General features: G+C 48.9%; 1 protein-coding gene and 1 long non-coding RNA gene across 3 annotated transcripts in view; one reads left to right on the top strand and one right to left on the bottom strand.

The window, feature by feature from the left end:
- Positions 1–5511: 5511 nt before the first annotated feature.
- The window catches only part of LOC126072986 (uncharacterized), a 41435-nt gene continuing 19973 nt past the window's right edge, over positions 5512–26973 (bottom strand). Inside the window, exons 4-5 of one of the 2 annotated variants that reach the window (XR_007516633.1) lie at positions 13955–14058; positions 5512–5810 (exon numbers count right to left, since the gene is read on the bottom strand). This is a non-coding gene — a long non-coding RNA (uncharacterized LOC126072986). Of the gene's footprint in view, positions 5811–13872; positions 14059–26973 lie in introns of those variants that run through there. The other variant, XR_007516632.1, reaches the window with a different exon arrangement.
- Positions 12081–26973, top strand: part of SLC2A1 (solute carrier family 2 member 1) — a 29993-nt gene continuing 15100 nt past the window's right edge. The window contains exons 1-2 of the mRNA XM_049878987.1: positions 12081–12288; positions 24830–24925. Coding sequence (XP_049734944.1) covers positions 12271–12288; positions 24830–24925 — 114 coding nt within the window. The 5' untranslated portion in view covers positions 12081–12270. The remainder of the gene's footprint in view (positions 12289–24829; positions 24926–26973) is intronic.

Genomic DNA, 26973 nt, shown 5'->3' with positions numbered 1-26973 from the left:
AGATTCCAAAGGGCAGCACATCTGTAATGTCATGTGCAAAGACCTGGAGATAGAAGGGAAGAACACACTTGGCATTTCTCAAGCTGAAAGAACTGAAGAAAAAAATTCAAGCCTCGAGTTGCAATATTGAAGGATTCTACAGGTAAAATATTAAACGACGCAGGATGCATCAAAAGAAGATAGAAGGAATACATAGAGTCACTGTACTAAAAGGAATTGGTTGATGTTCAACCGTTTCAGGAGGTAGCATTAGGTCAAGAACCGATGGTACTGAAGGAAGAGGTCCAAGCTGCACTGAAGGCACTGGTGAAAAACAAGGCTCCAGGAATTGACAGAATACCAACTGAGATATTTCAACAAATGGACACAGCACTGGAAGTGCTCACTTGTCTATGCCAAGAAATTCGGAAGATGGCTACCTGGCCAATCAACTGGAAGAGATCCATATTTGTACACATTTCAAAGAAAGGTGATCCAACAGAATGCGAAAATTATCAAATGATATCTTTAATATCACACCCTAGTAAAATTCTGCTGAAGATCATTCAAAAGCAATTGCAACAGTACATCAGTACTGAACTGCCAGAAATTTAAGAGGATGTGGAATGAGGGATGTCATTGCTGATGTCAGATGGATCCTAGTTGAAAGCAGAGAATATTAGAAAGATGTTTACCTGTGTTTTATTGACTATGCAAACGTACTCAGCTATGTGGATCATAACAATTTATGGATAACATTAAGAAGAATGGAAATTCCAGAACGCTTAATTGTGCTCATGCGGAACCTATACTTAGACCAAGAGGCAGTTGTTCAAACAGAACAAAGGGATACTGCGTGGTTTAAAGTCAAGAAAGGTTTGTGTCAAGGCTTTCTATTTTCACCAGACTTATTTAATCTGTACGCTGAGCAAATAATCTGAGAAACTGGACTTTATGAGGAAGGACGGGGCATCAGGATTGGAGGAAGACTCATTAACAACCTGGGTTATGCAGATGATACAATCTTTCTTGCTGAAAGTAAAGAGGACTTGAAACACTTACTGATGAAAATCAAAGACTACAGCCTTCTGTATGGATTACACCTCAACATAAATAAACCAAAAATCCTCACAACTCCCCAATAAGCAACACCATGATAAACAGAGAAAATATTGAAGTTGTCAAGGATTTCATTTTACTTGGATCCACAATCAACGCCCATGGAAGCAGCAGTCAAGAAATCAAATAACTCATTGTATTGGGCAAATCTGCTGCACTTTAAATGTTGAAAAGCAAAGATGTCACTTTCAGGACTAAGTTGCATCTGACCCAAGCCATAGTGTTTTCAGTCGCCTCATATGCATGTGAAAGCAGGAGGAAGAATAAGGAATACCGAAAAAGAATAGATGCCTCTGAATTATGGTGTTGGTGAAGAACATTGAAGATCCCATGGACTGCCAGAATAACGAGCAAATCTGCCTTGGAAGAAGTACAGCCAGAATGCTCCTTAGAAGCAAGGATGGCGGGAGTTCATCTCACATACTTTGGGCATATTATCAGGAGGGACCAGTGCCTGGAGAAGGACATCATGCTTTGTGAAGTAGAGGGTCATTGAAAAAGAGGAAGACCCCCAATGAGATGGATTGAAACAGGGACTGCAACAATGGGCTCAAGCAAAATAACGATTGTGAGGATGGCACAGGACTGGGTGGTGTTTTGTTCAGTTGAACATAGGGTTGCTATGAGTTGGAACCAACTCAACGGCACCTAAACAACAGCAACATGTTTTAGTTGCTGGGTGGTTTATTCTCCAGTAATGGGCAGTTGAACACCCTGTTGTTTTCACTTCCTAGATTTTTAGAATGCAGACAGACCATTAGAGCAGAAGCATCTGGGTATGAGCAGTCAGACCCACTGTGTGCTCCTGGAAGGCAGAACCTTGGCTAACCCTGTTTATTGAGCAGCTGCTACTCACCAGTCATTGTGTAGCTTTCAGAAATGCCATCACATACTGGATGCTTAATAAATATTTACTGAATAAGTAAATAAATACCTTACCAACACTGCTGCCCTGTGAGATAAGTTTTTTTAATTACTTAACTGATATCCATTCAACACAGAAAAATCAGAAAAATGCAGATATTACAGAAGAAGAAAACGCCCCTAATCCCATTATCCATAGGTAACTTCAGTTACCATTTAGTGTTGTTATTATTGTTGTTGTTGGGTGCTGTCACATTGATTCTGACTCATAGCGACCACATATGACAGAGTAGAACCTCCTCATAGGGTCTTCTTGTCTGTAACCTTTCCGGAAGCAGACGCCATGGGTTCAAACCTCCAATCTTTCTGTTAGCAGCTGAGAGTTTAACCATTGTATAGAAATCGGGAACCCTGGTGGCGTAGTGGTTAAGCACTACAGCTGCTAACCAAAGGGTCAGCTGTTCAAATCTGCCAGGTGCTCCCTGGAAACTCTATGGGGCAGTTCTACTCTGTCCTATAGGGTCGCTATGAGTCAGAATCGACTTGATGGCACTGGGTTTGGTTTTCGTTTTATAGAAATTCAAACGCATTTCATATGAATGTTTACTTTTAAAAATGTAATCAGCAGGCTCTTTTATAACCTGTTTTTTCCGTTCAAAAACATCTTGGCTTTCTTTCCATGTCACTGATTATATACAACTCCATTCAAGGGCATTTTGAATGGATGCCCTATGTTTGGCTGTGTGGCTACATTTAGAGTCACACACACTTTCTTCGGCCCATCCCCACACAGGAGGGTCTTGTCAGCCTTGTTTGTTGCTCCAGGACCCCATTGTCTGATAATAGCAAACCGGACCTGGGACGGACACGTCGTCCACACGGGACCTATCAGTTTCTCTCATCTAGAAACATAAGATTGGGTCCAGAAGACAGTCGAGTCAGCCTCTGAGCATTGTTGAAGTAGACCTATGTAAATTCTGGCATTGTGTGGTCACGCTATTCTGCCCTGTGGAGTGGAACAGGCCTGCCTGTGGTGAGAGGTATGAAGCAGAGAGGAGGGGTGCACAGTACCCCTACCTGCTAAGTCAAGATCCTTCCAACATCTGCCTGCATCCCTGCCCTGGCTTGTGAGACACTTCCATATCCTTTCATAAATTCTCCTTTTCTGTTCCAAATTGGCCTAAACCTGATTCTTTTTTTTAACTTTCTTGTTTTATTTTGGTGAAAGTAATATATATATAGTTTTTTTTTTTTAGTATAGTGATAATATCAACAACAAAACATACAGCAATTCATGAATTTCTATATGTTTAGGTCAGTGACATAGATTATATTCTTCAAGTTGTGCAACCATTCTAAATGTGATTCTGATACTTGCAACCAAAAACTCCTAACGATAGTTACCATAAGAAAATAGGGAGTATGAGACTTTCCACCACAAGACCAGACCTCTGGGATCCAGAAAAAGGCAGAACAACCCAAGATAGCAGAATGTTGTGGATTGAATTCTGCCCCCCCAAAATACGTGTTGGAATCCTAACCCCGGTACCTGTGGCCATAATCCCATTTGAGAATAGGATTTTCTTTGTTATGTTAGTAAGGCCATATCAGTGTAGGACACCAAAAACCAAGCTCACTGTCATCAGGTGGATTCTGACTCACAGCTACCCTACAGTACAGAGTAGAACTGCCCCATAGAGTTTCCAAGGAGTACCTGGTAGATTTGAACTGTCAACATTTAGCTTAGTGGCTATATCAGTGTAGAGTGTCTCTTAAACTCACTCACTTTTGAGATACAAAAGGAGCAGATTAGGCACAGAGAAGCAAACACAGAGAGGGAAATAGATGCCACGTGGAGATAGCTAAAGAATCAAGGAATGCTGGTCTAGTTAGCTGTGCGACTGCAAGCAAGCCACTTCCGCCTCTCTAGGCCTCAATCTCATCTATACGAAAAAAAATTTTTTTTTTTTTCTGTAAGTGGGCCGAAATGCATAATTCTAAAGGCTTGCCAGCTCTCACACTCCATTAATTTAAGCCAGGGTCCTAGCCCTCCAGGAAGAAGGTATAACAATTCTAGAAGTGGCATTCAGGATTTCCATACACCTTCATACCCATTGTCTGCTGTGATCCTCCCAACAACCCCACAAGGCAGGGCTTGTTATGCCAATTTTGGGGATGTGGAAATGTGAGAGGCGGAGAGGTTAAGCAACCTGCCTGAGGATACGTGGCTGAGCAATGGAAGAACTAGAACTTAAATCCAAGTCTGAGCCAACTGCCCCTGTGGGAGAAGAATCAAATAACCCTTGACCTTTATTATCTTAGTTTTGAAGGTGAGGAAACTGAGGTCTAGCAGAATAAAAGGAGTCAGTGTGGCTCATAGTTTAACTATAATTTACCAATGGGACAGAAGACTGTTCAATTCTCAGCTCTGCCATTTTGCTTACCTGTTTGACTTTGGGCAAATAACTTTGAACCTGTGCCTCAGGTTCCTTCTTTGTGAAATGGAGGGAATAATAGTACATCTAGGATTTGTTATGAGAATTGAATGAGATGATTCTGTACTAATCATAGTGATCACTAAGCCAGTACCATGCACATAAGAAACTGTCAATAACGCATGAGTTGTTATGACAAGTTTTCTCAACCCAGTGGTAGGAGGGCCTTGGAGATGCCGGAAGAATCTTGGAGGTCATCTGTTACTGCCCTTTCATTACACGGCTGAAAGAACTGAGGTGTAGACAGGGACATACTTGCCTGAAATCACCCAGTGAACCTGTAACACAGCCTTGAGTTCAAATGAACCTCCCATTTCTGACTCCAGAGATCCTTGCCTCTAGCCAGTTTTCCCTTTCTTCACAGCTACAGTGCCATGGATTTAAGGCATTCATTTCAAACTTCACTGAGGAAGGGATGGCTCCTCTGGGCTCTCAACTTGTTCTCACTCTCCCTCTCCTAAAGTGTGAGTCAGCTCCAGTATAATGGGGTGAGTCAGCCGACTCCTCTGTGAGGGTGTGCATGTGACTGCCAGGTGGCATCCAGGTGGGGGCTGGGAGGCGGCAGCATGCACCAGCTGGGTCGTGGGTGCTCAGTCAGGGTGTGAGCTATGTGTTTTTTTGGATCCAAGTTGCTGCACCGTCGTAGTATCTAAAAGTCAAGATGCCCGGGTTCCATGCCCTCAGTTTGCTACCAAATTCCTCCTTTGGTATGACCTCAGTAAGTGCCTTTGCATCTCTGTACCTGTTTCCTCAACTATTCAGTGGATATGCGAGTAATTCTGATCTTGCCTTCAGCACCAGATATGGGGAGGACCCAAGAAACGACATGCGGGAAGGTGTTTTGCACAGTTAAAATATTGCATTGGCACAAAGGGCATTGTTATTTCAATTCTCAGGAGAAATAAGGTTCTAAGAACAAAACAGAGTGAAGTCAGGCTATTTGTTTGTTTTTCCCATCAGTCCCTGGATTTCTCGTTTTTTTTTTTTTTTTTCTGAGTCTGTCCAGTCTCCTTGCTCTTCCTCACTCCTCAGGGCACCAGGTTAATTCTTCAGATCCAATGTTGGTGGGGGGTCTACTGTCCACTAATCCCAGGGCCAAGTCATTCAATCCTCCTCAGAGTCCCACAAGGTGGAGATTATTCCGAGCCCCATTTTACAGACAGAAAGCTGAGGCTAACCAGGAAAGTGTAACTCTCCATAGGTGGCATCGGTGGCATGGGTGGAACTGGGACTTAAAGCCAGGTTTCTCAACTATCCCAGCACTCCACTCTCTCTGTGGGCTTGAGGAAGAAGCCGCTGGGTGTTGGATCAGGTCCTCTCCTTCAAATCCTGGTTGCTGTTGGTGTTAGTTGCCTATGAAAAAAAAAGTTGCCATCGAGTCGATTCCGACTCATAGTGACTCTACAGGACAGAGGAGGGTTTCCAAGGAGAGCCTCATGGATTCAAACTGCTTAACTTTTGGTTAGCAGCCATAGCTCTTTACTACGCCACCAGTTGCCTACTAAAAAAAAAACTAGCTGTTGTCAAATCGGCCCCAACTCGTGGCTACCCCATGCATAATGGGATCAGACTGTTGTGTTCCACGGAGTTTTTATTGACTGATTTTTGGAAGTAGATCGCCAGGTGTTTCTTCCTAGTCTGTCTGAGTCTGGAAGTCCCCCTGAATCCTATTCAGCATCACAGCAATGCACAAGCCTCCACTGACAGATGGGTGGTGGCTGCACTTGAGACGAGTTGCACAGCAATCAAACCTGGGTGTTTGATGGAGGCTTAGCATTCTACCACTGAAACACCATTGATTGCCCTCTTACAAACCCCAGAGACCCCTGCAAAAAAATACATGGAAATTGAAGCAGAGCAATACAACCCTGAAGTAAATCAGGCTTTGAGAATGTAAAACTAGAAATAATGAAATAATGGTTTCAAGGGTTTATTGTATGCCAGCTACTTGAAAGTAATTTTCTTAATATTCACAATAAAACTTGGAGGTAAGTACTGATGTTATATCTGTATTACAGTTAGGGAAACTGAGGCTCAGAAAGGTTAGGTAATCTGCCCACAGACATACAGCTAGCAGGTCTGACCCCAAAACCTATACCGTACTCACCATTTCACCATTGTTGGCTTATTTGTTCATTAGTTCATTTACTGCAAAAAAAGTCCAGGATGACAAAATATCAAATTTTTAAATAAAGACAAGATCAGCAACAGTGCCAAGCTGGGCCATATTAAAGCTCAGGGCAAAAGTAAAAATCAATAATGCTAACCTGCCTCACTTGCCTCACCCTAGTTCTGTCCCTGAATACCAGCTGCCCCTCATAGTCACTATGCTCCTTGCCAAGAGTAACCACTATCCAGACACCTAACCCCATAGATAAGTTTTGTCTGTTTTTAACTTTATATCCATGAACTCACACTCCTTTGCACATGGCTTCTTTCCATCAACGCTTTGTCTGTGAGATTCAGTCACGTTGTTGTGTGTCATGAAAAGATGTGTGAATAGGCAGTGATGTATATTTAAACAGACCAGTGTGGTGGCAGGTAGTAGAATAAATAGAGCAGGGGTTCCAGCCTGCACTAGAGCAGGGCCAGTGAGGTTAGAGAGGAGAGGATGGAGTCCAAAGGTACTTGCAAGGGCAGCGTCCAAAGGATTGACTGGATATTGGGAATGAGGGAGAAAGGGGAGTCCAGGAAGAGGCCAGATCTCTGGATTGGGCAACTGGGTGGATGGAGGAAGAGGCTCTGCGCTGGGGACCGAGGAGGGGTGGGGGGAGATGATGAGTGTGAGATATCAGTGGGACAACCAGAGGGCTGTCCCTGAGGCAGTGGGACAGACAAACCTGGTGCTCAGGAGGGAATGGAGGAGGGATATGTTCCTTCAGTAGTACCCAGCATCAGCGAGGAGTAGGTGACACCGATGAGAGGAGACCTGCTTGCAGGGGGCTGTGAGGGGCACACGAATGGATAAAGAAGGGACACAGAAGAGCTTTCTGGGAGCAGGTGGTTCCAGCAGGTGCGCAAGCAAATCAGAATGAAAATCCTAAGCACACAAAGCCACCCTGCCTAGCTCATCAGGCCTTCCTGGAGTCCAACTGTGTTTACCTGCAGCCCAGGAGGATTTGAGTTGCAAAACATTCTTCGGATTAGGGGCTCTCCCCTCCCAGCCTTTGCCAGCCCCCCTTGCATCAGCTCCTGCTGACTCAGCAAAGTCTTTTCTCCTGGCTGCCAGGGATGCTTGCCTTTAAAGGCAAAGGGCCCTTCCTGGGGTCAGTCTTACTCACTCTTAACTCCCAGCCGTTAGACCCGCCCTGCACAGCCTCCACTGCTGTACTTCTGTGCTCTCAGGCACGCACCAGGTGCCAGCATCTGCCTGTCTACCTGGCACCTTCTGACTAGCCCCAGAGAGCTCTTTTCCTTCCAACCGCCTGGAGCCGGAACTGCTTGGAATTGGACCCAGAAAAGCCCAAGTTCCCTCCAGGGCTACAGGCAGCCTATGGGGAACAAAGCTGCTAGTATAAGCACAACTTGGGGAGGGGTGCACTTGGCCTCTCCACGCTGAAAGCTGGGGCTCCACAGCCTCTTCACATTCCCTTTAGAACCTCAGGTTTCAGGGGTACACTTGTGGGAAGCTGAGAAATCCTCAGGTCCTTCCACTGCTCAAAAACCCTCTGTGGCTCCCCACTGCCTACTGAATAAAGCCATAACTCCAATATCTGGCATTCATGGCCCTTTGTGGTCCCACTTCTTCAGCCTCTTCTCTCATTCAAATTCCCCCCTACCTTTACTTTACCACCTCTCTCCCAACCACCTAACTCAGCCACAGGGGACTACTCCCAGCTCTCTGGCTTAAGCTCCACCTTCATATCTCCCTTCCAGGCATCTGAGCTCAAGCTCTCTCCCTCTGCGTTCAAATCTTCCCAGCTCAGATGCTACTTCCTCAGGCTTTCTCTGGTGCTCCCTCTCTGTTTGGAGTTAAATCCTGTTTCCCAGGACTCAACCACCGAAGTAATAAACCAGCCGACCTGAGAATTTAACCTCTGACCCAGTGTCAATAACTTCTGATTAAGTCGCCTGTAAACAGTAGCCTCCAGGGGTTGTAAAACTTTTTACAGAAAGTGGAATTTCAAGCAGGCAATGGGGGTCTGTGTTTGGTGAGGCAAAGATAAAGCTGTTTTTCCGGCCACTCTGCTTTGTCCGCAAGCACCACCCTGGCTATGGGATAGGGATTTGATTGAATTTCTGGCTTTGAGATTTAGTACAGTTTATTTGGGTAAACTTTTATACACATCAGTTACTCCTCAAGCCGACCCAGAAAGGGATCCTTACGCCCATTTTACCGATGTTGGTCTTGAGGCTCAGGGAGAAGTGATTTGCTCAGGGGTGTTTGACAGCACTGGGTCTGGGTTGGGTTTGACAAATAGATAGCAGAGCTGGGACTCCACTGTACCACACAGGTCTCTAATTGTGATCCATAGAGCCCTTCCTCCTGCAGCAATCACTCTCTGCTTGTTTTATGCCTTTGCACGTGCTCTTCCCTCGGCCAGGAACAACCTTCTCTCTGAGCTGCCTGGTGAACTCACAGTCAACCTTCCACACCCTGCTCAGCATGACCTGCTCCCTCCCTAAAGCTCTCTTCCTCCCCTTCCTTCACACATTCTCATCCCTGAGCACTTGACTTGGTGTTGTTGCTGCTCATCTTCCCTCTTGCTTCTTCTTCAGTTTGGGGGCTCCATGAGGCTAGCAACTAGCACACATTCCTCTGTCCCCAGGGAAGTGGCCAGCCCAGGGTTGGCCTTTTTGGTGTGGCCCATGAGCTGAGTGGGGCCCAACAGCTGGGAAGGGTATACACAGTAGACTGGACGTGCTAGGAAATACGGAACTATATAAAGACTTGGAGCAGGGAAGTGGCAAAGCCCAAAAATGTGCTTAAGAAAGAACTAAAAGTGTTGGCAGGATGGACTGGAGTGGAAGGGAAACTAAAGACAAGCAGACTAGCTGCTTTTGGTTCATTCATTCATTCACTCATTCACCCATGGGCTTCAGCTACAGAAGCTGTCCTCAAGAAGCTCACAGTCTAAGGGAAGACAGACAAAGAGAGGGTAATCAGCAAACTAAGAAACATCAAAAGGTAAAGGAGAGAAAGATTCCCACTTGGGGAATCAGGGGCAGGACCACAGAGAAGGCCCTATTCCAGGGGTGCCTTGTGTGATCAGAAGCGTTTTGGCATGTTGAGGTAGAGAGGGTTTCCCAGGCAGAAGAAACAACCTGAGCAAAGGTATGGCTGCAGAAAGTGCCTGGTATAAGGGGTGAGATCCAAGGTGAGGCTGAGCTTGTAAACTGGTGCCCTGAAGGACCTTAATGGCCAGGCTGGGGTCTTGCTCCCTCCATGACAATGTCAGGCTTCTGAGCAGGAGAGTGATGAGGTCCAGGACTGGAGGACACGAGGCCAGAGGAGCTAGAGGAAAGGCTGCAGGCAGCAGGGGAGGGAAGGACGCTGAGGTGGTGTAGAGGGTGGAATCAGCAGGTCCTGGCAGCCCCTTGTACCTGGGTGAGGAGAGAGGGCGAAGCTGCAGATGGCCCTGAGCTTTCCAGGCTAGCAGCTGGGAGGCCACAGAAATAGGAGCCATGGCCAGGGGAAGTCAAGGGGTGTGTCCAAAATAGACTTGTCTTCCCTTCCAGGGCTCCTTGCTTAGCCAGGTGTCCAGTGCTGCTCACAACACAGAGAGAGAATCCAGGGGTTATCTGGTCAGCACAGCCTCCCCTTTCCTCCAGAAAGTAATCCCACCCTAGCTCCATTTCACAGGGGAAAGGGACATTTAGCTTAAACTCAAGATGTTGGCAAGGCCTTTGGAATAGGGGTTCTTCCCTTCACTGTGTCTCAAGTAAGGCACTGGTCTAGAGGAGCAAACAAGGTGAAATCAGATACTACTACTGTCGTTGTTGTTGTTAGTCGCCATGGAGGTGGAGTCAGCTCAGACTCATGGCAACCTTATGTATAACTGAACAAAATGTTTCCCAGACCTGTACCATCCCCATGATCTTTGATGTGTTGGAGCCCATTGTTGAAGCTATTGTGTCAATTCATCTAACTGAGGGTTTTCCTCATTTTCATTGACCCTCTACCAAAGATGATGATGTCCTTTTCCAGTGGTCTTTCCTGATGATGTGTCTAAAGTAACCAAGCCAAAGTTTGACCATTCTTGCTTCTAAGGAGAATTCCAGTTGTATTTCTTCTAAGACTGATTTGAAATCAGATAATACTACTACCACTTAAAGAGGACCTACTATGTACCCAGCACCTAAATACTCCATGTGCTTATTTTGACATTGTAACTTTCGCAATAGCACATGAGGTTGGTTATGTCCTTAACTCCATTTTACCTATGAGAAAGCAGAGGATCAGAGATGAGGTGCTTGCCCGGGACCACAGTAGGGTCAGCCTGTGTTCTTAACCATTCGTTTAACCTGTTTTTTCACTTACCATTCGATTTACCTGCCTCTTTCATTTTCACGGCAACCCTGGTGGTGTAGTGGTTAAGTGCTAGGGCTGCTAAGAAAAAGGTCGGCAGTTCGAATTCACCAGGCGCTCCTTGGAAACCCTATGAGGCAGTTCTACTGTCCTTATAGGGTCGCTATGAGTCGGAATCGACTCGACAGCAACGGATTCGGTTTTTGGTTATTAATTTTCACACGTATGTGTCATGATAAATTAGCATGTACAGTCAGGAGTAGAGAAAAACTTCACAGAGGAAAAAAAAACCCAGTGCTGTAGGGGGTGACCTTAAAGGCCGGGAAGAGGTAGACAGGTTTTCCAGGCAGAGGGATCCACGGAGCAAAAACAAGGCTTGGCTTGCAAGCAGGAATGTGGGGGGTGGGGTGGAGGGCGGAGGGAAAACTCCACCACTGACTGAGACCTCCCGTAGTTTCTCTAACAAACAAGGGATTTTCCCGCGTAAATAACACTTACCACGTAACAGACGCTGTTCTAAACACTTTATAAATATTAACTCACTTGGTCTTCATAGCAAATTTATAAGGTGGCACAGTAGTTAAGAGCTGGGCTGCTAATCAAAGGTCAGCAGTTCGAATCACCAGCCCCTCCTTGGAAACCCAGTGGGGCAATTCTACTCTGTCCTATAAGGTCGCTATGCGTCGTAATCCACTCAACGGCAGTGGGTTTGGTTACTATTATCCCTAGTTTACTCAAGTTTTCCGGTGGCGGAGTCAGAACGCCGGAGTCCTCGCTCTCAAGCGCTACGCTATGCCTAGCTTGCCTTCAGCAGGATACGAACACCACTACTTTGCTACGGGATGCCGCTGAGGCTCAGAGAGGTGCGCACACTTGCCCAGGGTCACACAGCGATCGCCCTTCTCTGATTCAGCCCACAGGGTGCCTCGGAAACTGGCAGCCTGAGCGAGGCCACCGCTATAAGCTCTGCGGCCACTAGGAGCCCTAGAGCCCCCAGCCCCTTCCCTGATCCCCTTCCCCGCGGAGACCCGCCCCGGACGTGCCCGGCCCAGGCCCCGCCCCAGGCTCTGCCCACACACCCCCGACACACCTCCCGGCGGCACCAGCCAATGGCTGCTGGCCTGCTCGCTGGGTCCTATAAACGCTAAGGTCCGCGTGCTCACAAGAAGTGGCACACGCGAGAGTGTAGGGTGCGGACCTCGGATCCTCAGAGTTAGAGAGTACCAGGGAGCGGAAGGCCAAGTGACGGGAGTCAGAGTCTCGGAACCCGTGCGGAAGCCGGAGCCGCAGAACGCCGCCCGCCCGCGCACCCCGCGCTGCCAGAGCCACTAGTACAGCGCGACCATGGAGCCCAGCAGCAGAGTGAGTCGCGCGGCCCCGCGCGCCCTTCGGCCCTCCCTGCCCAGAACAAAGGCACAGACCCCGCCGGCCCCTGCACCGCCCGGCCTCCCCCCGACACCCGCCGCGTTGTGCGCCCGGGCAGGCGGTGCGCTTCCCTGAGCCCTGCTGGTCCACAGCTCGGCGCCGGCCCGCGCGGGGGTTGAAGGGAGGGGGTCGGGGCGGGGGCCGGGGTGGGCTCGGCATCTATCCGCGGGAGGGCGCCGCGTGTGTAGTTGGTGCCTGCAGTGGGTACTCGGTTCCTTCGGGGGCGCCGCGCAGTCCACGCGGTCGGATGGAGGCCGGGACAGAGGGCCCGAGCGCGGCACGTCGTGCACGGCCTTCCAGAGGCGGCTACGCGCCGGCTCCTCCTGGTGCGTAGGAGGGGGCCCGAGCGCGGCGCCCATTGGCCGAGCGGGCCGAGCCCCCGGCCTTTCCCCGGACCCGGCGCGCGGAGGAGGCGGAACCCGCCCCCACTCTCTGCCCTCCTGGAACCGTAGCTTGCCCTTCCCGGGCGCCACGCTATGTGCGCGGCCTTGTGTTGGTGTTTTACGTGACCTCTTACCGCCCTCGCTCCAGCTTTCCGAGATGTAGAGGCTAGAGGGCACTTACGTAAGGCCGGGGCTGGAGCTCGGGGGTGTCTACGTCTAGAGCTGAGACGAAAACCCGGCCTCTGAGGCCCTTTTTTCCGAGTAGTACAGGCCCCAAAGCTTGTGCCAAGTGCTCCGAGGTGGCACGTTCCCTGCTTGGGCGGGGCTGGTGAGGGCCGGGAGGAGGTAGACCCCAGGGGGCCATCGTCATGAGCCCCACGGGGTCGGAGGCTGGGAAGGGGCCCCAGGCTGGAGTTTAGCTGGAGGAGGCCACGGCAGGGGGCTGGGAAACGGGGGCAGAACTCTTCTTCTGGGGACAAACTGCCTAGATAGCATCTCTTTTTTCATCCGTAAAATGAACTTGTAATCTTTCCCTGCAGGGGAACTTTGTGCCTTCTTCCCTGGGCGATTCTTTTTCTACAAATATTTATTGAGCCGTCCTGTGTACAGGGCATTGTTTCTTTTCTCCTTCCCTTCTTCCCCTTTATAAAGATTACTTTAAATCACTTTTTTTCTTTTGAAACACTCTTATTTGCTTGTATTTTCCTATCGCTTGGGCGGGGAGGACGCAAGGATGCCCTTTTTTAACTCGGGGACGGGGGCCTGAACTCTGCCCTGCTCCACCCTGTGGAGGTGTCTGGTGGGACAGAGCAGGGTCTTGGCTGGGCAAGGGGGTGCCTGGCAGTGACCCCGGGCTCAGGGGTGTAGCCAGTGTAAGGAGAGCCCAGGAGCAATCTCTTAAATTGTGCCTCTCCCCTCCCCAGTTCGAGCGTCCCGGGGGTAATCTCAAAGTTGTGGCCTTCCCCCCTCCCCCCCGCCCCCCACAGTTTCAAGGTGAGTAGATGTTGATAGAGACTTGTCAGCAGAAACGCCTTCCCTCCACTCTTATCCAGCTGCCTCAGTCAGGCGCCTTTCATATTTGTGGTACCTCGGGATGTCATTCATGCCTTGTTTGGCGCCCCTTTGTACTTGTGCCCCAAAGCAAGTAGCCGCCTGTGTGCCACCCCCATCACTGTGCCACTGGCTAGCTGTACCCTCAGCCATGAAAGGCTTCTTCATACCTGTTGAATCCAGATGACTTGCTTCACCCAGCCCTGGCCCTGGGGCTTGAGGTGAGACACTGAGGAAGTTCCTGGTAGCCTTTCAGTCATCGGTGAGCCATTACCTTTGAGATTAAACAAAATAAAAATAAAACGAGGAGTGATTTTAGCTAGTGGTAAGGGCTTGAGACCCTGAAGTCCACATACTTGCTGCGTTATCTCAGGGCTCTGGCAGCCCACTTCACCTTGCTGGATCTCAGTTTCTCTGCCTGTGAAAGGGGGATAACATCTTTCCCTTAAAACTAGGTTCTTACCAGGGTCGCTATCAATTGCCATGTAAATTGATTCTGGCGATCTCATGTGTGTCAGAGTAGAACTGTGCACAATAGAGTTCTCTTTCTTTCTTTCTTTTTCTCGATAGGGTTTTCAGTGGCTTTTGCAGGGGAAGTAGGTCATCAAGGCTTTCTTGGAAGGCATCTCTGGGTGGACTTGAACCTTCATCCTTTCAGTTGGCAATCAAGTGTGTTAACTGTTCATACCATTCAAGAATAAAGACTGTCTCTTCAGCCTGTAATGCAGGGCCTGGTTGTTTGTTATTGGGTGAATAAATGAATATTCTTAGTGGAGCCAGAAAAGCAGAGGAAAAAATCAACAGCCACTTAGAGTTTACTGAGCTCTGCCAGAATGTGTTCCAATGTTACCGACCCTCACATAGCCCTGGTGGTTTCTCACTTGACAGGTAGGGGACCTGGAGCTCTGAGAAGGAAAATCACTACTCCGAAGTCAATATAGCTAGTAGTAAGGGGCTGAGCTGGATTTGAACTCAGGCCCCTGGAAGGCCAGACCAACTAGAAAGGGCTTTAATTGTCCCTTTTCACCACCCTGTCTTGAGTTTTGGGTTGAGTGGGGAGAGCTTGCCCATCTCTAAGGGCTGCCCTTGTACCAGCTGCTCCTAGATGCTGTAGCAGATGGGTGTTTCTCATGCAATGCTCTTCAGGTTTTTTAATTGCGCAGTCATGACCCCTCCCCCGTGGTTAAATTCATGCACATGTATTATTATATTAATAGGTTATATGTCTATACAAGGCAAACAAAAAAACCCATTGCCATCGAGTCAGTTCTGACTCATAACAAGCCTATAGGACAGAGTAGAACTGCCCCATAGGGTTTCCAAGGAGCTGCTGGTGGATTCGAACTGCCGACCTTTTGGTCAGCAGCTGAGCTCTCAACCACTGCACCACCAGGGCTCCTTATACAAGACAGAAATTAAAAAAAAAAAACACATACAGGTAGAAGTTATAGAAATTTTTTTTTTTTTCCAAATCCTCTACGGATCTTCTTGTATTCATTATGGGATAAAGCCCCTCTCTCTTTTGGAGACTTTATTTAATCAACAAGCACAGTGTTAAACTGAGGCCTGGACAGGTTATATCAGTTGTCCAAAGTCTTTAAAAACAGGTCTGACTACGAAGCCTGTTCTTTCCTGTGTTCCTTTTTGTCTCCTGCAAACTAGGGCTTTACTCAGCTGACTTCCCTGTCTTCTGCCGTGTGCCTCTGCTGCTTTTAGGAATGAGCTTAACTGAGTAGGAAGTAGGGTGGGGACAGGTCCTATCACTTCCCCTTGCAGCTAGGGTTTCCCCATTGCCATCAAGTCGATTCTGACTAATGGTGGTTCCATGTGTATCAGAATAGAACAGTGCTCCATAGGGTTTTCAATGGCTTTTCTTCTGAGATGCCCCTGGGTGGATTCAAACTGCCAATCTTTCAGTTAGTAACCAAGCATTTAACCAATTTTGCCACCCAGGGACTCTGTCCCTACAGATTCTCCCTAAATGTTCTTCCTTGCTTGGGCTTACCTGGGCCTGAGGTGACCTGTATGTTTGTGCTGTGGCCTCTAGCTAGCAGCTTATCCAAGTGTTTGGGGAGCAGGGTGCCCTGGCCTGGGCCGTGAGCATCACTTGATTGGGTAAGCCATTAAATCTCCCCGTTGCCCACTTAAATCTCCCCGTTGCCCACTTCTTCTCTAGCAGGGATTTGTCAGAAAGCTGGTTCATGAAGGTAGCACATGGGTAAGAGTGACCAGCCTTGCCTTAGGCTGCTCTCTTCCCTCCCGCCTGCCTGAAACTTGGGTAGTCTGAAAGGAACTTTCATGTCCGTTATCTCCCAGGATCCTCACAAGTGCCCTGTGAAGGAGATATTGGTCATGATGACATCACAGTCCAATGAAAAGAGACTTTCCCAAGGTTGCGCGCTGAGCCTCCCATCCCAAAACATGCTGCCTGCATTTCAAGGATGATATAAGAGATTAAAGGAAGTCAGCAGGAAGAAAACTTTCTAGCCCATAGCCCAACCCTCCGTTTGTCAGATGGGGAAACTGTGTCCAGAGAACGAAAGAGGCTTATCTAAGATGAGGCTGTCAGAAAAGATTTGAGGTGTTATACAGTGTTTAAAAAAAAAAATTTTTTTTCTTCTCCATGCCACTGTCCTCTGTTCCAGAAATATCCCCACTCACCCAAAATGAGCAGGAGTTCCCAGACTCTAGGACTTTCCAAGCTTTTGCCAGGTACAATAAGAACCTAAAAGTTGGACTAGACATGACCTGACAACTGAAACCCTTTTGTGAATGGGAACAATGCGTTAGGTGTTCCCACAAAACTGACCTTGAGGAAGTGTCTTCCCTCAGTGTCTCAGTTCCTTCCCAGTAGAAAGGAGGATCCACTACCCCATGATGGATGCAATGTGATGAGACTGGCCCAGGGCCCCAAGCCAGGGTGGTGGCTGTTTTAAGGGGGAAGACCCTGGGTATGGCCAGTTTGGATGTGCCCCAAGATGATCCTTGTCCAGTGCCAAGCCATCCAGGGACCCGACCCTACTTGCCCCAGACCTGGGTCAGCCCCAAATCCCCCATAATCAGCTTGTGACTACAGGGAGCTCAGCTTTACCCAGTGCCTCCTGGTCATGGGGTGTCAGGGCCCAGAGCTGTGTTCCAGCACCAAGGGTACAGACATCCAGCTCCCCCTCCTTGTTTCCCCACCCCCTAGGCTGGCAGCGCTGGGGAGGCTGGGAACAAAGGGGGAAGTGTGCAGCGTTGGCCTGGGGCCTGCAGCCTCACCCCTTCCCCCACCTCACTCCAGCGTAGAGGTGACGAAGCCATTCATCCAGTAACGGGTGTCCTGGGAAGCCATTCATCCAGTAATGGGTGTCCTGGGATGGCAGAGGCTGGGGAGGCCCTTGGTTGTCCTCATGAGCTAGGAGAGGCTATGTCCAGGCTGGCGGGCCCAGCCCTGAACACCAAAACAAACCTCCAATTGTTACCTCCCTCCGCAGGCGGGGTGGAGCGGAGCCTGAGGCCCTGCCATCCAGCCAGGCCGGGGAGGCGGGAGCTGATGCATAAACACTGGGGTTTGCTATAACTGAGCAGGCTCAGGGCTCAAATGAAGGCAGAGCCAGAGCGGGTTAAGCTCAAGACCTCAGTACCTCCTGTTGGAGTTTGTTTCCTCAGCTATAATGGGGATAATACCTACCTTTCTGGGTCAGGTTGTGGATTTTTTTTTTTTTTTAATTACAGAAGTAATAGAGCAAACCATAGAGAAGCAAATGAGTAAAAGAATAACTTTTCTGTGTGTGTCCTCACAGACTTCCCTTTGTGCACACGTATATGTGTGCTTAAAGATGTGATTTGTATGTAACTGGATCACACTTGTCTGCATAGTTCTGTGTGGTCCATCCTGTTCTGCCACCCCACCCCACCCCTTAGAGATAAATACTTGCAGTGTTTCTCCTGCAAACACAAGCAAGTGCCATTGTACAAATTTATTGTCTGCCCTGTCCTTGCACAAAATGTACGTCCTGTACGTTGTTTTGTGCCTTGCTTTTTCCCCTTAATCTATCCTGGGGCTCTTTCTATATTAAGTACTACAGATGTGTTGCATTCTTCCCAACAGCTGCATAATATTCCATTACAGGCATGTCCCACCGTGATTAAGAAATAGCACCCCCACCCCATTACTTTCTTTCTTCATATCACATACCACCTGATACATGTATTTTCTGCCCCTGGCCCCCAACTAAAATATCAAGTTCCAGGAAGGCAGGCATTTGCTTTAGTTCACTGCTGAGTTCCCGTTGACCGGAACAGCATTGAGAACATGCATTCAGGCATTATCTTTCCTTAGTAATAGAATTTATTGTTCTTTGAAAACCCTGGTGGCGTAGTGGTGAAGCGCTACAGCTGCTAACCAAAAGGTTGGCAGTTCAAATCCGCCAGGCACTCCTTGGAAACTCTATGGGGCAGTTCGACTCTGTCCTGTAGGGTCGCTATGAGTCAGAATCGACTCAACAGCAACCAGTTTGGTTTTTGGTTTTTAGACAATGTTACGGAGAACTGAGAGCTTGGGGGAGGGGCCTCTTTAAGGTCCTGCAAGCTGGGAGGAGCTGGGACTTGACTCCAGAGAGTGACAGGGACCTTTGCATGTCACTGTTGTTGTTGTCTTGTGCCGTCAAGTCGATTTTGACTCATGGCGACCCCATGTGTTACAGAACTGTTCCATAGGGTTTTCCTGGCTGTAGTCTATACACAGATCACCAGAATTTTCTTCCGTGGTGCTGCTGGATGGGTTCGAACCACCAACCTTTCAGTTACCAGCTCAGTGCCAAACATTTGTGCCATCCAGGGACCATGCATGTTGCCATAGTCTTACCAAATAAATTTCATCATAGTTGAATTGGCACCCGTCTCATCACTGAACAGGTACCTCCTTGGGGGTGTCAGCCAAGCCTGGGCTTGTGTCAGGAGTTGGATCCTGACTCAGGGCCCGAACATAGCGTGGGAGCCAATAGCTTGCATCATTGGACAAACACCTTTTACATTATTTAGGGGGAAGGATTGGTTTTTGCCTGGAAAGCTTTAAAAATCTTGTGCAGTTCATGTGTTGGGTTTGTACATAGCAGCTCAGGTAACCTGGTAGGCAGAGGTCGGCAAACTTTTTCTGTAAAGGGCCAGATAGTAAATAATCTTCGGCTTTGTGGGCCATACGATTCCTCTCTGCCACAAACATTCAGTTCTGCCGTTGTAGCAGGAAAGCAGCCATAAACGGTATGTAAACAAATCAAAGTGTCAGTGTTCCAAAAAAAACTTTATTCATGGTCACTGAAATTTGGATTTGATATAATGTTCACGTATCAAAATATTGGTCTAACCACTTAAAAACGTAAAACCCATTCTTAGGTGGCATGCTGGATTTGGCCCACACGGCCATAGTTTGCCAGCCTCTGGTTTACAGCAGAATCCTCTCAAGTGGCCAAAAGGTGCCTGAGCCTGACCGTCTTGGTTCAGACTTGGCAAGGCCCAAGAAGTTGCTGGAATGGAATTTGACCTATATAGACAGCACCAGGTAGAAACCTTGTTTCCTTCAGGGACTGGAAGCCAGAAGCAAGGAGAAGGACGTGAGCAGGAAGGACATGGAACTTGGCATCATATCCCCCTCCCCAACTGGAAGCTTCACAGAAGCCTGGGGCCCCCTGATTATCTACTTTTTCGTCTCCAAGCCTCCCATTTTCTCATCTGTTAAGTGGGGGCAGTCTCTTCCCGAGAGTGTGCCTATTGCTGTCGTTGGGTGCTGTTGAGTCAATTCTGACTCATAGCAACCCCACGTGACAGAGCAGAACTGCCCCATAGGGTTTTCTTGGCTGTAATCTTTACAGAAGCAGATTGCTAGGTCTTTCTTTCACAGAGCTGCTGGATGGGTTTGAACCACCAACCTTTCAGGTAGCAGCCGAGTACTTACCCGTTTGTGCCACAAGAGACCCTTAGGGTGTGTCTATGGGAGCTAAATCAGGCTGTGTGAGCAGCTGTTGGCATGGTGCCCAGCACCTAGCTGGTGCTGATAAATGTGGCAGCCCCTTCCTATCATCTCTGGTTTAAAGATTCATGGGCACCTTCTGTCTCCAGGCCCACGGGGGCCGTAGGGGAGGCTCAGCCATGTAGGAGGCCTGACCCTGCTGGCAGTCCTGAAGGACATGGGCTCAAGAGGAGGAAATACCTGAGGTCACCCAAAGGTCGAGCTTCAGGCAGTTAACCCATCCTTCTTCTTTCTGAAAAGACTTGGCAGGATGAAAGGGGGTCAGGGGTAAAACGCCAGGCTAGGAATCCAAAGAACTGAAGGTCTAACCCTGGCTTTTGTTAACTGAGAATCCTGGGCCCCTACTCTCTGATCTCAGCCTCCCCATCTATCAGATGAGGGCATTAAGCAATTCCAAATTTCTTGAGCTTTGTTTTTTTTTTTTTTTTTAATGCCCAGACATTCATTCAAATGAAATCTTACACAAAAGAAACTCAAAATAAAGGAACCATCCTGGTTCAAGTAAGCCCCTATTTCACCCCCACCCACAGCCCCTTTAGAACTAGACCAAGCAATTACAAAGCCCCATATCCCATGCTCCAGTGCACCGTGGGAAACTAGGTAGAAAGCTATGGGAGGAAGAAGAGATGAAGGGTGGTCTGGATTATGCCAGCTCCTGGACGCTCTTCCTGCAGAGAATGCCCTGTTTCTGAATGACGTGTAGGGTCATGCCCTCCCTCTGCCGATACTGACCAAGGGCTTCCTGCAAGCCAAGCCCAGGCCTAGGGTGCTGTACCAAGGAGGGCACATGGGTGCAGGTCAAAAGGCCATGGTGCTTGGCACATTGCGCAACATGGCCAGGGCCATCCTGCATCCCAGAGTGTGGGAGGCAAGGTCCCCAAAGCTGATACCTCATCAAGGGTTTCCTGGAAGAGGGCCAGCTTTCAGTGGGTCTCTGGACCCCCAGAATTGGGCTAGGAACGGTGAGGGCTAGGACTGAGAGAGCCTCCTCTGTGCTGGATCCTGAGCCCGGGCATTTGCTGAATCCAGATGCCTCTGGCACTGCTGGGACGGTCAGGGTTTGAACTCGAATCTGCCTGACTTCAGAGGTCTCTTCTCTACAGCCCTGGTTGATAGGGTTGAGGATTGAGGGAGCGTGCTGTTACCTTTTTTCTACCTCTTAGCTGACGTTACAGTACTTACCAGGGATTTAATGAATGGCTGAAGTGAAATCTATTAGGATGAACAACATTCTGGCAAACAGATACAGAGCCAGTTTTGCCCAAAAGCTGAACTGAGAAGTGGTGGTTTTATTTGTTTTACAATTGTTCTGTGCTGCACCTTAGCCTGGGCACTGTGTCTGCAGAGATGAATAAGGCACAAGTCCTGTAAGTCCCCAGTCTAGTGGGTAAGAGGGTCAAATAGGTATTCCCAACTATTTGGAGCTGAAGCTGGAGGCGGGAGGGCATGGAATGTTCTAGAAGGTAGCCCATTCCCAGGAAGTGGTGGTGATGGGTTGCTGGGGGTTCCAAATTCTGGGCTCTACATTGCTCCCTCACTCCCAAAAAGATTTCTATAAGAAAGTCACAAGGCATAGAGTTTTTTTTTTTTAACCCCTGCTCTAATTCATTACCAACTATTCCACCAGTTCAGTACCTAAATAAATATAATGTCAAATGAATGGGCTTCATTACTGAGTTTCAGACAGTGCCAAGGTGGCCTGATTGAGGATGGCTTCCTATTCTCTGATTCAATAAACACTTGATGAGTGAACTCTGCCAGGCTCCATGATGGGCACTTGATACAGAACTTGACAGCAACCCTTTAGGGCAGGAATTTTTATTCCCATCAGTGAGGAGATTGAGTCCAAGGGACAGGGTTGCCACCTATTCCAGCTCCAAGGTAGACAGTAAGCAGCTCACTGCATTTTGAACCTGGGTCTCCTGATTCCAAGCCAGGAAGGTGGTAGGTGCAATGTGGGTAGGAGGTGGGAACCTGGATGTGTGATGTGCCTGCCAAGGAGTAGAGGCCCCACTACTCCTTTATCTAGCATCAAGCCACACAGTGCACCCTGTTTCTTAATCTGGCCATTTCTATCTCCTCTTCTTCCTCCTGCACATACTGTTCTGTTTAGCTGGAATGCAATCTTGCCATTGCTTCCACACTTGGCAGGCTCCTTGCATGTTCTTCACGGTCCACCTCCAGTGTTACCTCCTGAAAACCCATCTTTAATTGTCCCCAGCCAAAATTAGAAATCTCTCCCTCCAGGTCACCTCCTCCCAACCCCCCACCACCACCAGTGCCTCATACGACCCCCCTATGGAAGCCCAGACCATACTAGCTTCTCTTTGTCTGCTGCTGCCTCCCCACTGGACTGGAAGCCTCTCTCTGCCTTGATGTCAGGACTGGGTCCTGTTTCACCTGGGGCCCCAGCTCCAGCAAGGGCCTTGAGCACAGGCCACTGAGTGTGTTCGTGAATCCTAATGCCGCAGCCTGCCTGGGTGGATGTGAATATAACCCAGTGTGTGGATAGGCACGTTTTTTAAAGCAGAGTTTGACCTTGACCTGCCAGTGGCAAAGTCCAGCAGAAGGATTTGTCCTTGGCAGCCCCACCGCCAGAGGCTACAGTTGAGTGGCCACTGAGCGGAGCCGAAGGGTGACTTCAGAGGCCCAAAGACCCCCCTGGAGCATCAGAGCAAGACTTAAATCAGGGCCTGTAGTAACAGTACTTAGCTCTCACAGAGCCACAGCTGCAATGCAGTCATTCATGGGCCACCACTCTGCCAGACTGACGTATCATCCGCATTGTTTTTCACTTAATGCTTTTACTTAAATTGCTTCATCTGAAATGATCTGAGCTTGTAAAAAATTTACTGTGAATAGGTGATACATTCACATGGTTCAAAATTCAAAGAAGTGCAAAAGGGTATAGGATGAAGTCTCCCTTCCCCCCTAGTCCCAAAGCACAATGTACATTCTTTTAAGTAAATAAGTAGACATATCCCCCCAACCCCAGCCAGTTTTTTTTGTTTGTTACACAAAAGGTAGCATACAATACACATTTCTCCGAAGCTTGTTTTTAACTTAGAATCTAACTTTTGGAGAGTATTCACATCAATAAAGAAATATATTCTCTTCTATGTATTCCATTATATAGACATGCCACATTTTATTAAATCATAAGTTTGCATTGCCAGTTTTATATTTATCCTAGTGTGTACTGTATTAGAAAAATGGATACCTTGTGTACCATCCATACCACATTCTGGACATGACCAGGCTAATGCATGTACCTCACCAGGCAGAAGGGCTGGTCCCTGGTGGTTTTTCAGCAGCTGCTGTTTGCTGAGCCCTCCTGTGATGCTTAGTGCTGGGTGTACATCATCTTATTTAATTCCAGCCATTGCCCCCTGAGGTTTGTTTAAGGGCGTGTCTGCTGTAAGCCCCGTGCTTGGCCAGAGCCTACCAGAGAAGGTTTGGCAGGTGCTCGCCACACGCTCAGAACCGATGGCCTGGGGTCTGAAGGCTCCCTGTGGAATTGAGAAAAGGGAGACTTGGTGGTGGGGTAGAGGGTGTCTTCTGACCTGAGCCTTGGAGGGAATGCAGCCAGGCAGGAGGGAACCCCCAGCATCTAGGATAAATGCCTCAAGTTCAGCCAGGGAAAGGTCAGGTAGACCAGTGGGAAGGAAGGCCCAAGAGTTTATGCACCGAGCAGGGCCGAAGCCTTCTTCCTCTTTCTCAGCCTCTGATGTGAGAGCCTTGGCTTTCACAACTACTGCCTGGCAGCTTCTAGAGAATGAAAAGACCAGACGCATCTAATCAACAGCTAAGCCTAGTACTGTCTGTGAGGATATTGAAGTTGGGGCTGCCCCTGGGTTATGTGGGGAAACTGAGGCCCACAACAAGGCCATGGACAAGTTAGGATTCTCCCCTCCACATGTTCTCCCCCTCGCCCGACCTTGGTGTCCAGCCGGAGCGATGCACATAGTAAACGGCAGTCCATTCTTTGGCATGCCTCCCCTGGCTCCATTCTCCCACAACCGGTGGAGACCTGTCTAATGTCAAGTTTCTTGGCTTCCTCATTTTAAAAGCCAGAAAAAGATTTCTCTACCTTCCTCTAGCAAGGCAGAACACCTTGCTTGCCTTTCTCCTATCTTTGTGTAAATAGGGCCCTCCCTGCTGCCTTCATACCCTCGGCCTCCAGGGGATAGAAACCCACTGTCCTTTTTCTCCCCAGCCCTTTGCCCATTGGAAGCACCTTGGCCTTGACCCCCTTACTCGCCTCCTGTCATGTTCTTTTCCAAAGCACATTCCTCACTGATATGTCATCTGTGTCTACATAACCCTGGGAAGATCCAGGTATGGGGTCATTCCTGTGAGGGGCACTAGGTTCCAGCCCTGGCTTTGCCATGGACTCCTGAGTGGTCTGGATCTTATCTCTGCTTCCCAGAGCTCAGTTTCCTGGCCTGCGAAGGGGAGGGGAGCCACATCTACAGTGCCGACAGCATGACTAGTCCCATTTTGCAGATAAGAAAATGGGGGGACAAAGGGAAGTGTGAAGGGAGTAACTTAGCCCTTTGGAATTCACAGGTTGGCAGGTGGGCTAGAATTAGAAATCAGCACCTTTGGCTCCAAGTCCATGGCATTTCCCATCTATGATGCTCCTATCACATAATTTGGCTGACTGCAGTTCATCACATGGAGGGCTTGGCTCCTAGGCCTCCCAGTCAAAGGTTTGGAGCCATCTGGACCCCAGGCATGGTCCTACCAGGGGAATGAGACCCCACAGAATGCTAGCGCCTCTCCCTTTCTAGCCAAGACCTGACTGCAGAGGGAAGACCCTAACTTCCTCTCCCCAGGAGGAAGTCTGGCAAGCCCAGTGTCTAGAAGTTGGCAGTGGTGGTTTGGGCACCTGAGGTCAGGAGTGGCCATGTTGCCTGGGAGAAGGACAGGCATGGTGCCAAGATACCTGAACATGGGAACCTGCCAGCCCAGGCCCTGCCCTGTAGTAACCTGGGCCCAGACATGCCTATGACACTCTGTTTTTTCTCTGCAGAAGCTGACGGGTCGCCTCATGCTGGCTGTGGGAGGGGCAGTGCTTGGCTCCCTGCAGTTTGGTTACAACACTGGAGTCATCAATGCGCCCCAGAAGGTGAGTGCTCTGCCATCCTTTGCTAATCAACACATGCTCGCTCCACTGCATTACCACACGCTCACACTTCCCCCTTGGTGGGCAGTCATCATTTACGTCAGCTTACCATCTGCCTCACCAGCCAGTTTTCTGGCCCTGAGCAGGTCAGAGATGCTTGACTTCTGGCCTTGGAATCTTGAGCCTGAAGAATCCTAGACCATTAGGACGCACAGGATCATGGGGTTCTTTATAGGTCATCCTGATCGACCTCCCACCCAACACAGACACTCCATTGAATAAGTAATGCTCAGCATAATGGGGCTGTATTTACAGGGTATTTTGGGGCATATGAAGGGCTTTTCACCTGATGTTCCCTGCAGCCATGTAAGGTTTTTGCATTTTTCAGATGGAGAAAGTGTTCAGAGAGGAGAAACCTGCCCAGAGTCCCCCAGGTAGGCAGGGATAGAGCTGGTGTCCAATACTAGCCTGCCTTGGAGCCCATGCCTGCCAGGTGGTCCTGGAGCCTGTGCTCACAGACAGGAGTACACTCCCTTGTGAGGCATCCAGGTCTAGGCTGAAAGTGCCTCCTGTCTTTGGAGGCCCTGTGCCAGTCAAAGCAAAGATTGCATCTTGCCCCAGGGAACTGCAGGAGGTGGAGGTCTGTGCTGCCTGGATCTGCCCTCACTTGTTCACTTGAATGTCAGGACTGGAAGGGACCCTGGTGATCACCTCCAGCCCAGCCTACTTAGTTGCTTTACAGAGGAGAGAAGGGGAAAGGGGCAGGAAAGGAAACTCTTACTGACCCGTCCTGTATGCCAGGCGTTTTACATAGGTTATGAGGCTGGACGAAGATTTGCATTTTATGCACCTGGAAACTGAAGCTCAGGCAGATGAAATGGACAATAGGCCAAAGTTGCATAGCTGGTTGAATGGTGGGGTCAGAAGCTGAACTCACTTGCTGCCACAACCTCAGACTTTCTTCCTAACCAACTTCTCTGGGCCTCATCCATTTAGAGATCTGTACCTTCCAGGGGAGGATGGAATGAGAGTGGAAGTCCTCCTGTCCAGACCACATACGTTGTCCAGACAGTTAAGGCTGGAAAGTGAGTGTGGCTGGCTCCCGAGGATCAGGCGTCTGTCCAGGGGAGCTGGGCAGTGTCAGAGCAGAGCTGGACCTCCTCCAAATAGGCGGAGGGTGGCTGTGGGGGCCACGCCTGGTGCTGGGGAGCAGGTCACCAGGAAGGCCTGGCCTGCTGAGTCATGCTCAGCTGCAGCAGAGGTGACAGGACTTTTCCAAACTCGCCTGAAATGGCGACCACGGGCCCATGGCTGGAATAATCCCAAACCTGCTTTTGCTAAGTGCTCTGAACAGCTCTTGCCAGCTCTCAGAGCTGGCTTCCTTCAAGAACTCTTACAGAATTCGAGGGAGGATGAGTTCTCCACCTCGACTATGTGTTGGGATCCTCTGGACACCCCACATTCTGATTTAATTGGTCTGGGGTGCTGTTTGGGCACTGAGTTTTTAAAAGTTCCCCAAGTGATCCTAACATGCAGCCAAGGTTGAGAACTACCGGATTAAGTGATATTTTGACAGTGACCACATAGTGAGTTAAGGACAGAACTAGGACTCTAAGCCAGGATTTATGGTCAGGATGGAGAAGGTGTTTTTCAGAGACACAATCCTGGGGAAGGGAGATGGAGGTGCCACAAAGCCAGGAATGAAATGCCCAGAGGAGAGAAAGCCTAGCATTTGGTAAAAAGTGAGTAGTTTGGTGTGTCACTAGGGTCATGGGAAGAGAAGGAAGGTTGGGGAAGTCAGCCAGGTAAGCCAGAGCCCCACCATGAAGGGCCTTGTGAGTACATTTGATCTACAAAAGGCTCAACCAACGACATGGCCTGGCCCAATCAGAATGGGCGTGTGAGGAAGGGCTTTTGTCTAGTTTGTTCACTACTTTAATCATTGGTGGGAATCCCTGAGTGGTGCAGATGGTTAATGTGCTTGGCTGTTAACTGAAAGGTAGGTGGTTTGAGTTCACCCAGAGACAGCTCAGAAGAAAGGCCTCATGATC

Source organism: Elephas maximus, chromosome 3 (assembly GCF_024166365.1).
Source record: "Elephas maximus indicus isolate mEleMax1 chromosome 3, mEleMax1 primary haplotype, whole genome shotgun sequence".
Taxonomy (NCBI): Eukaryota; Metazoa; Chordata; class Mammalia; order Proboscidea; family Elephantidae; genus Elephas; species Elephas maximus.
The sequence above is the reverse complement of the archived record's forward strand: the minus strand, read 5'-3'. Positions and strand labels throughout refer to the sequence as shown.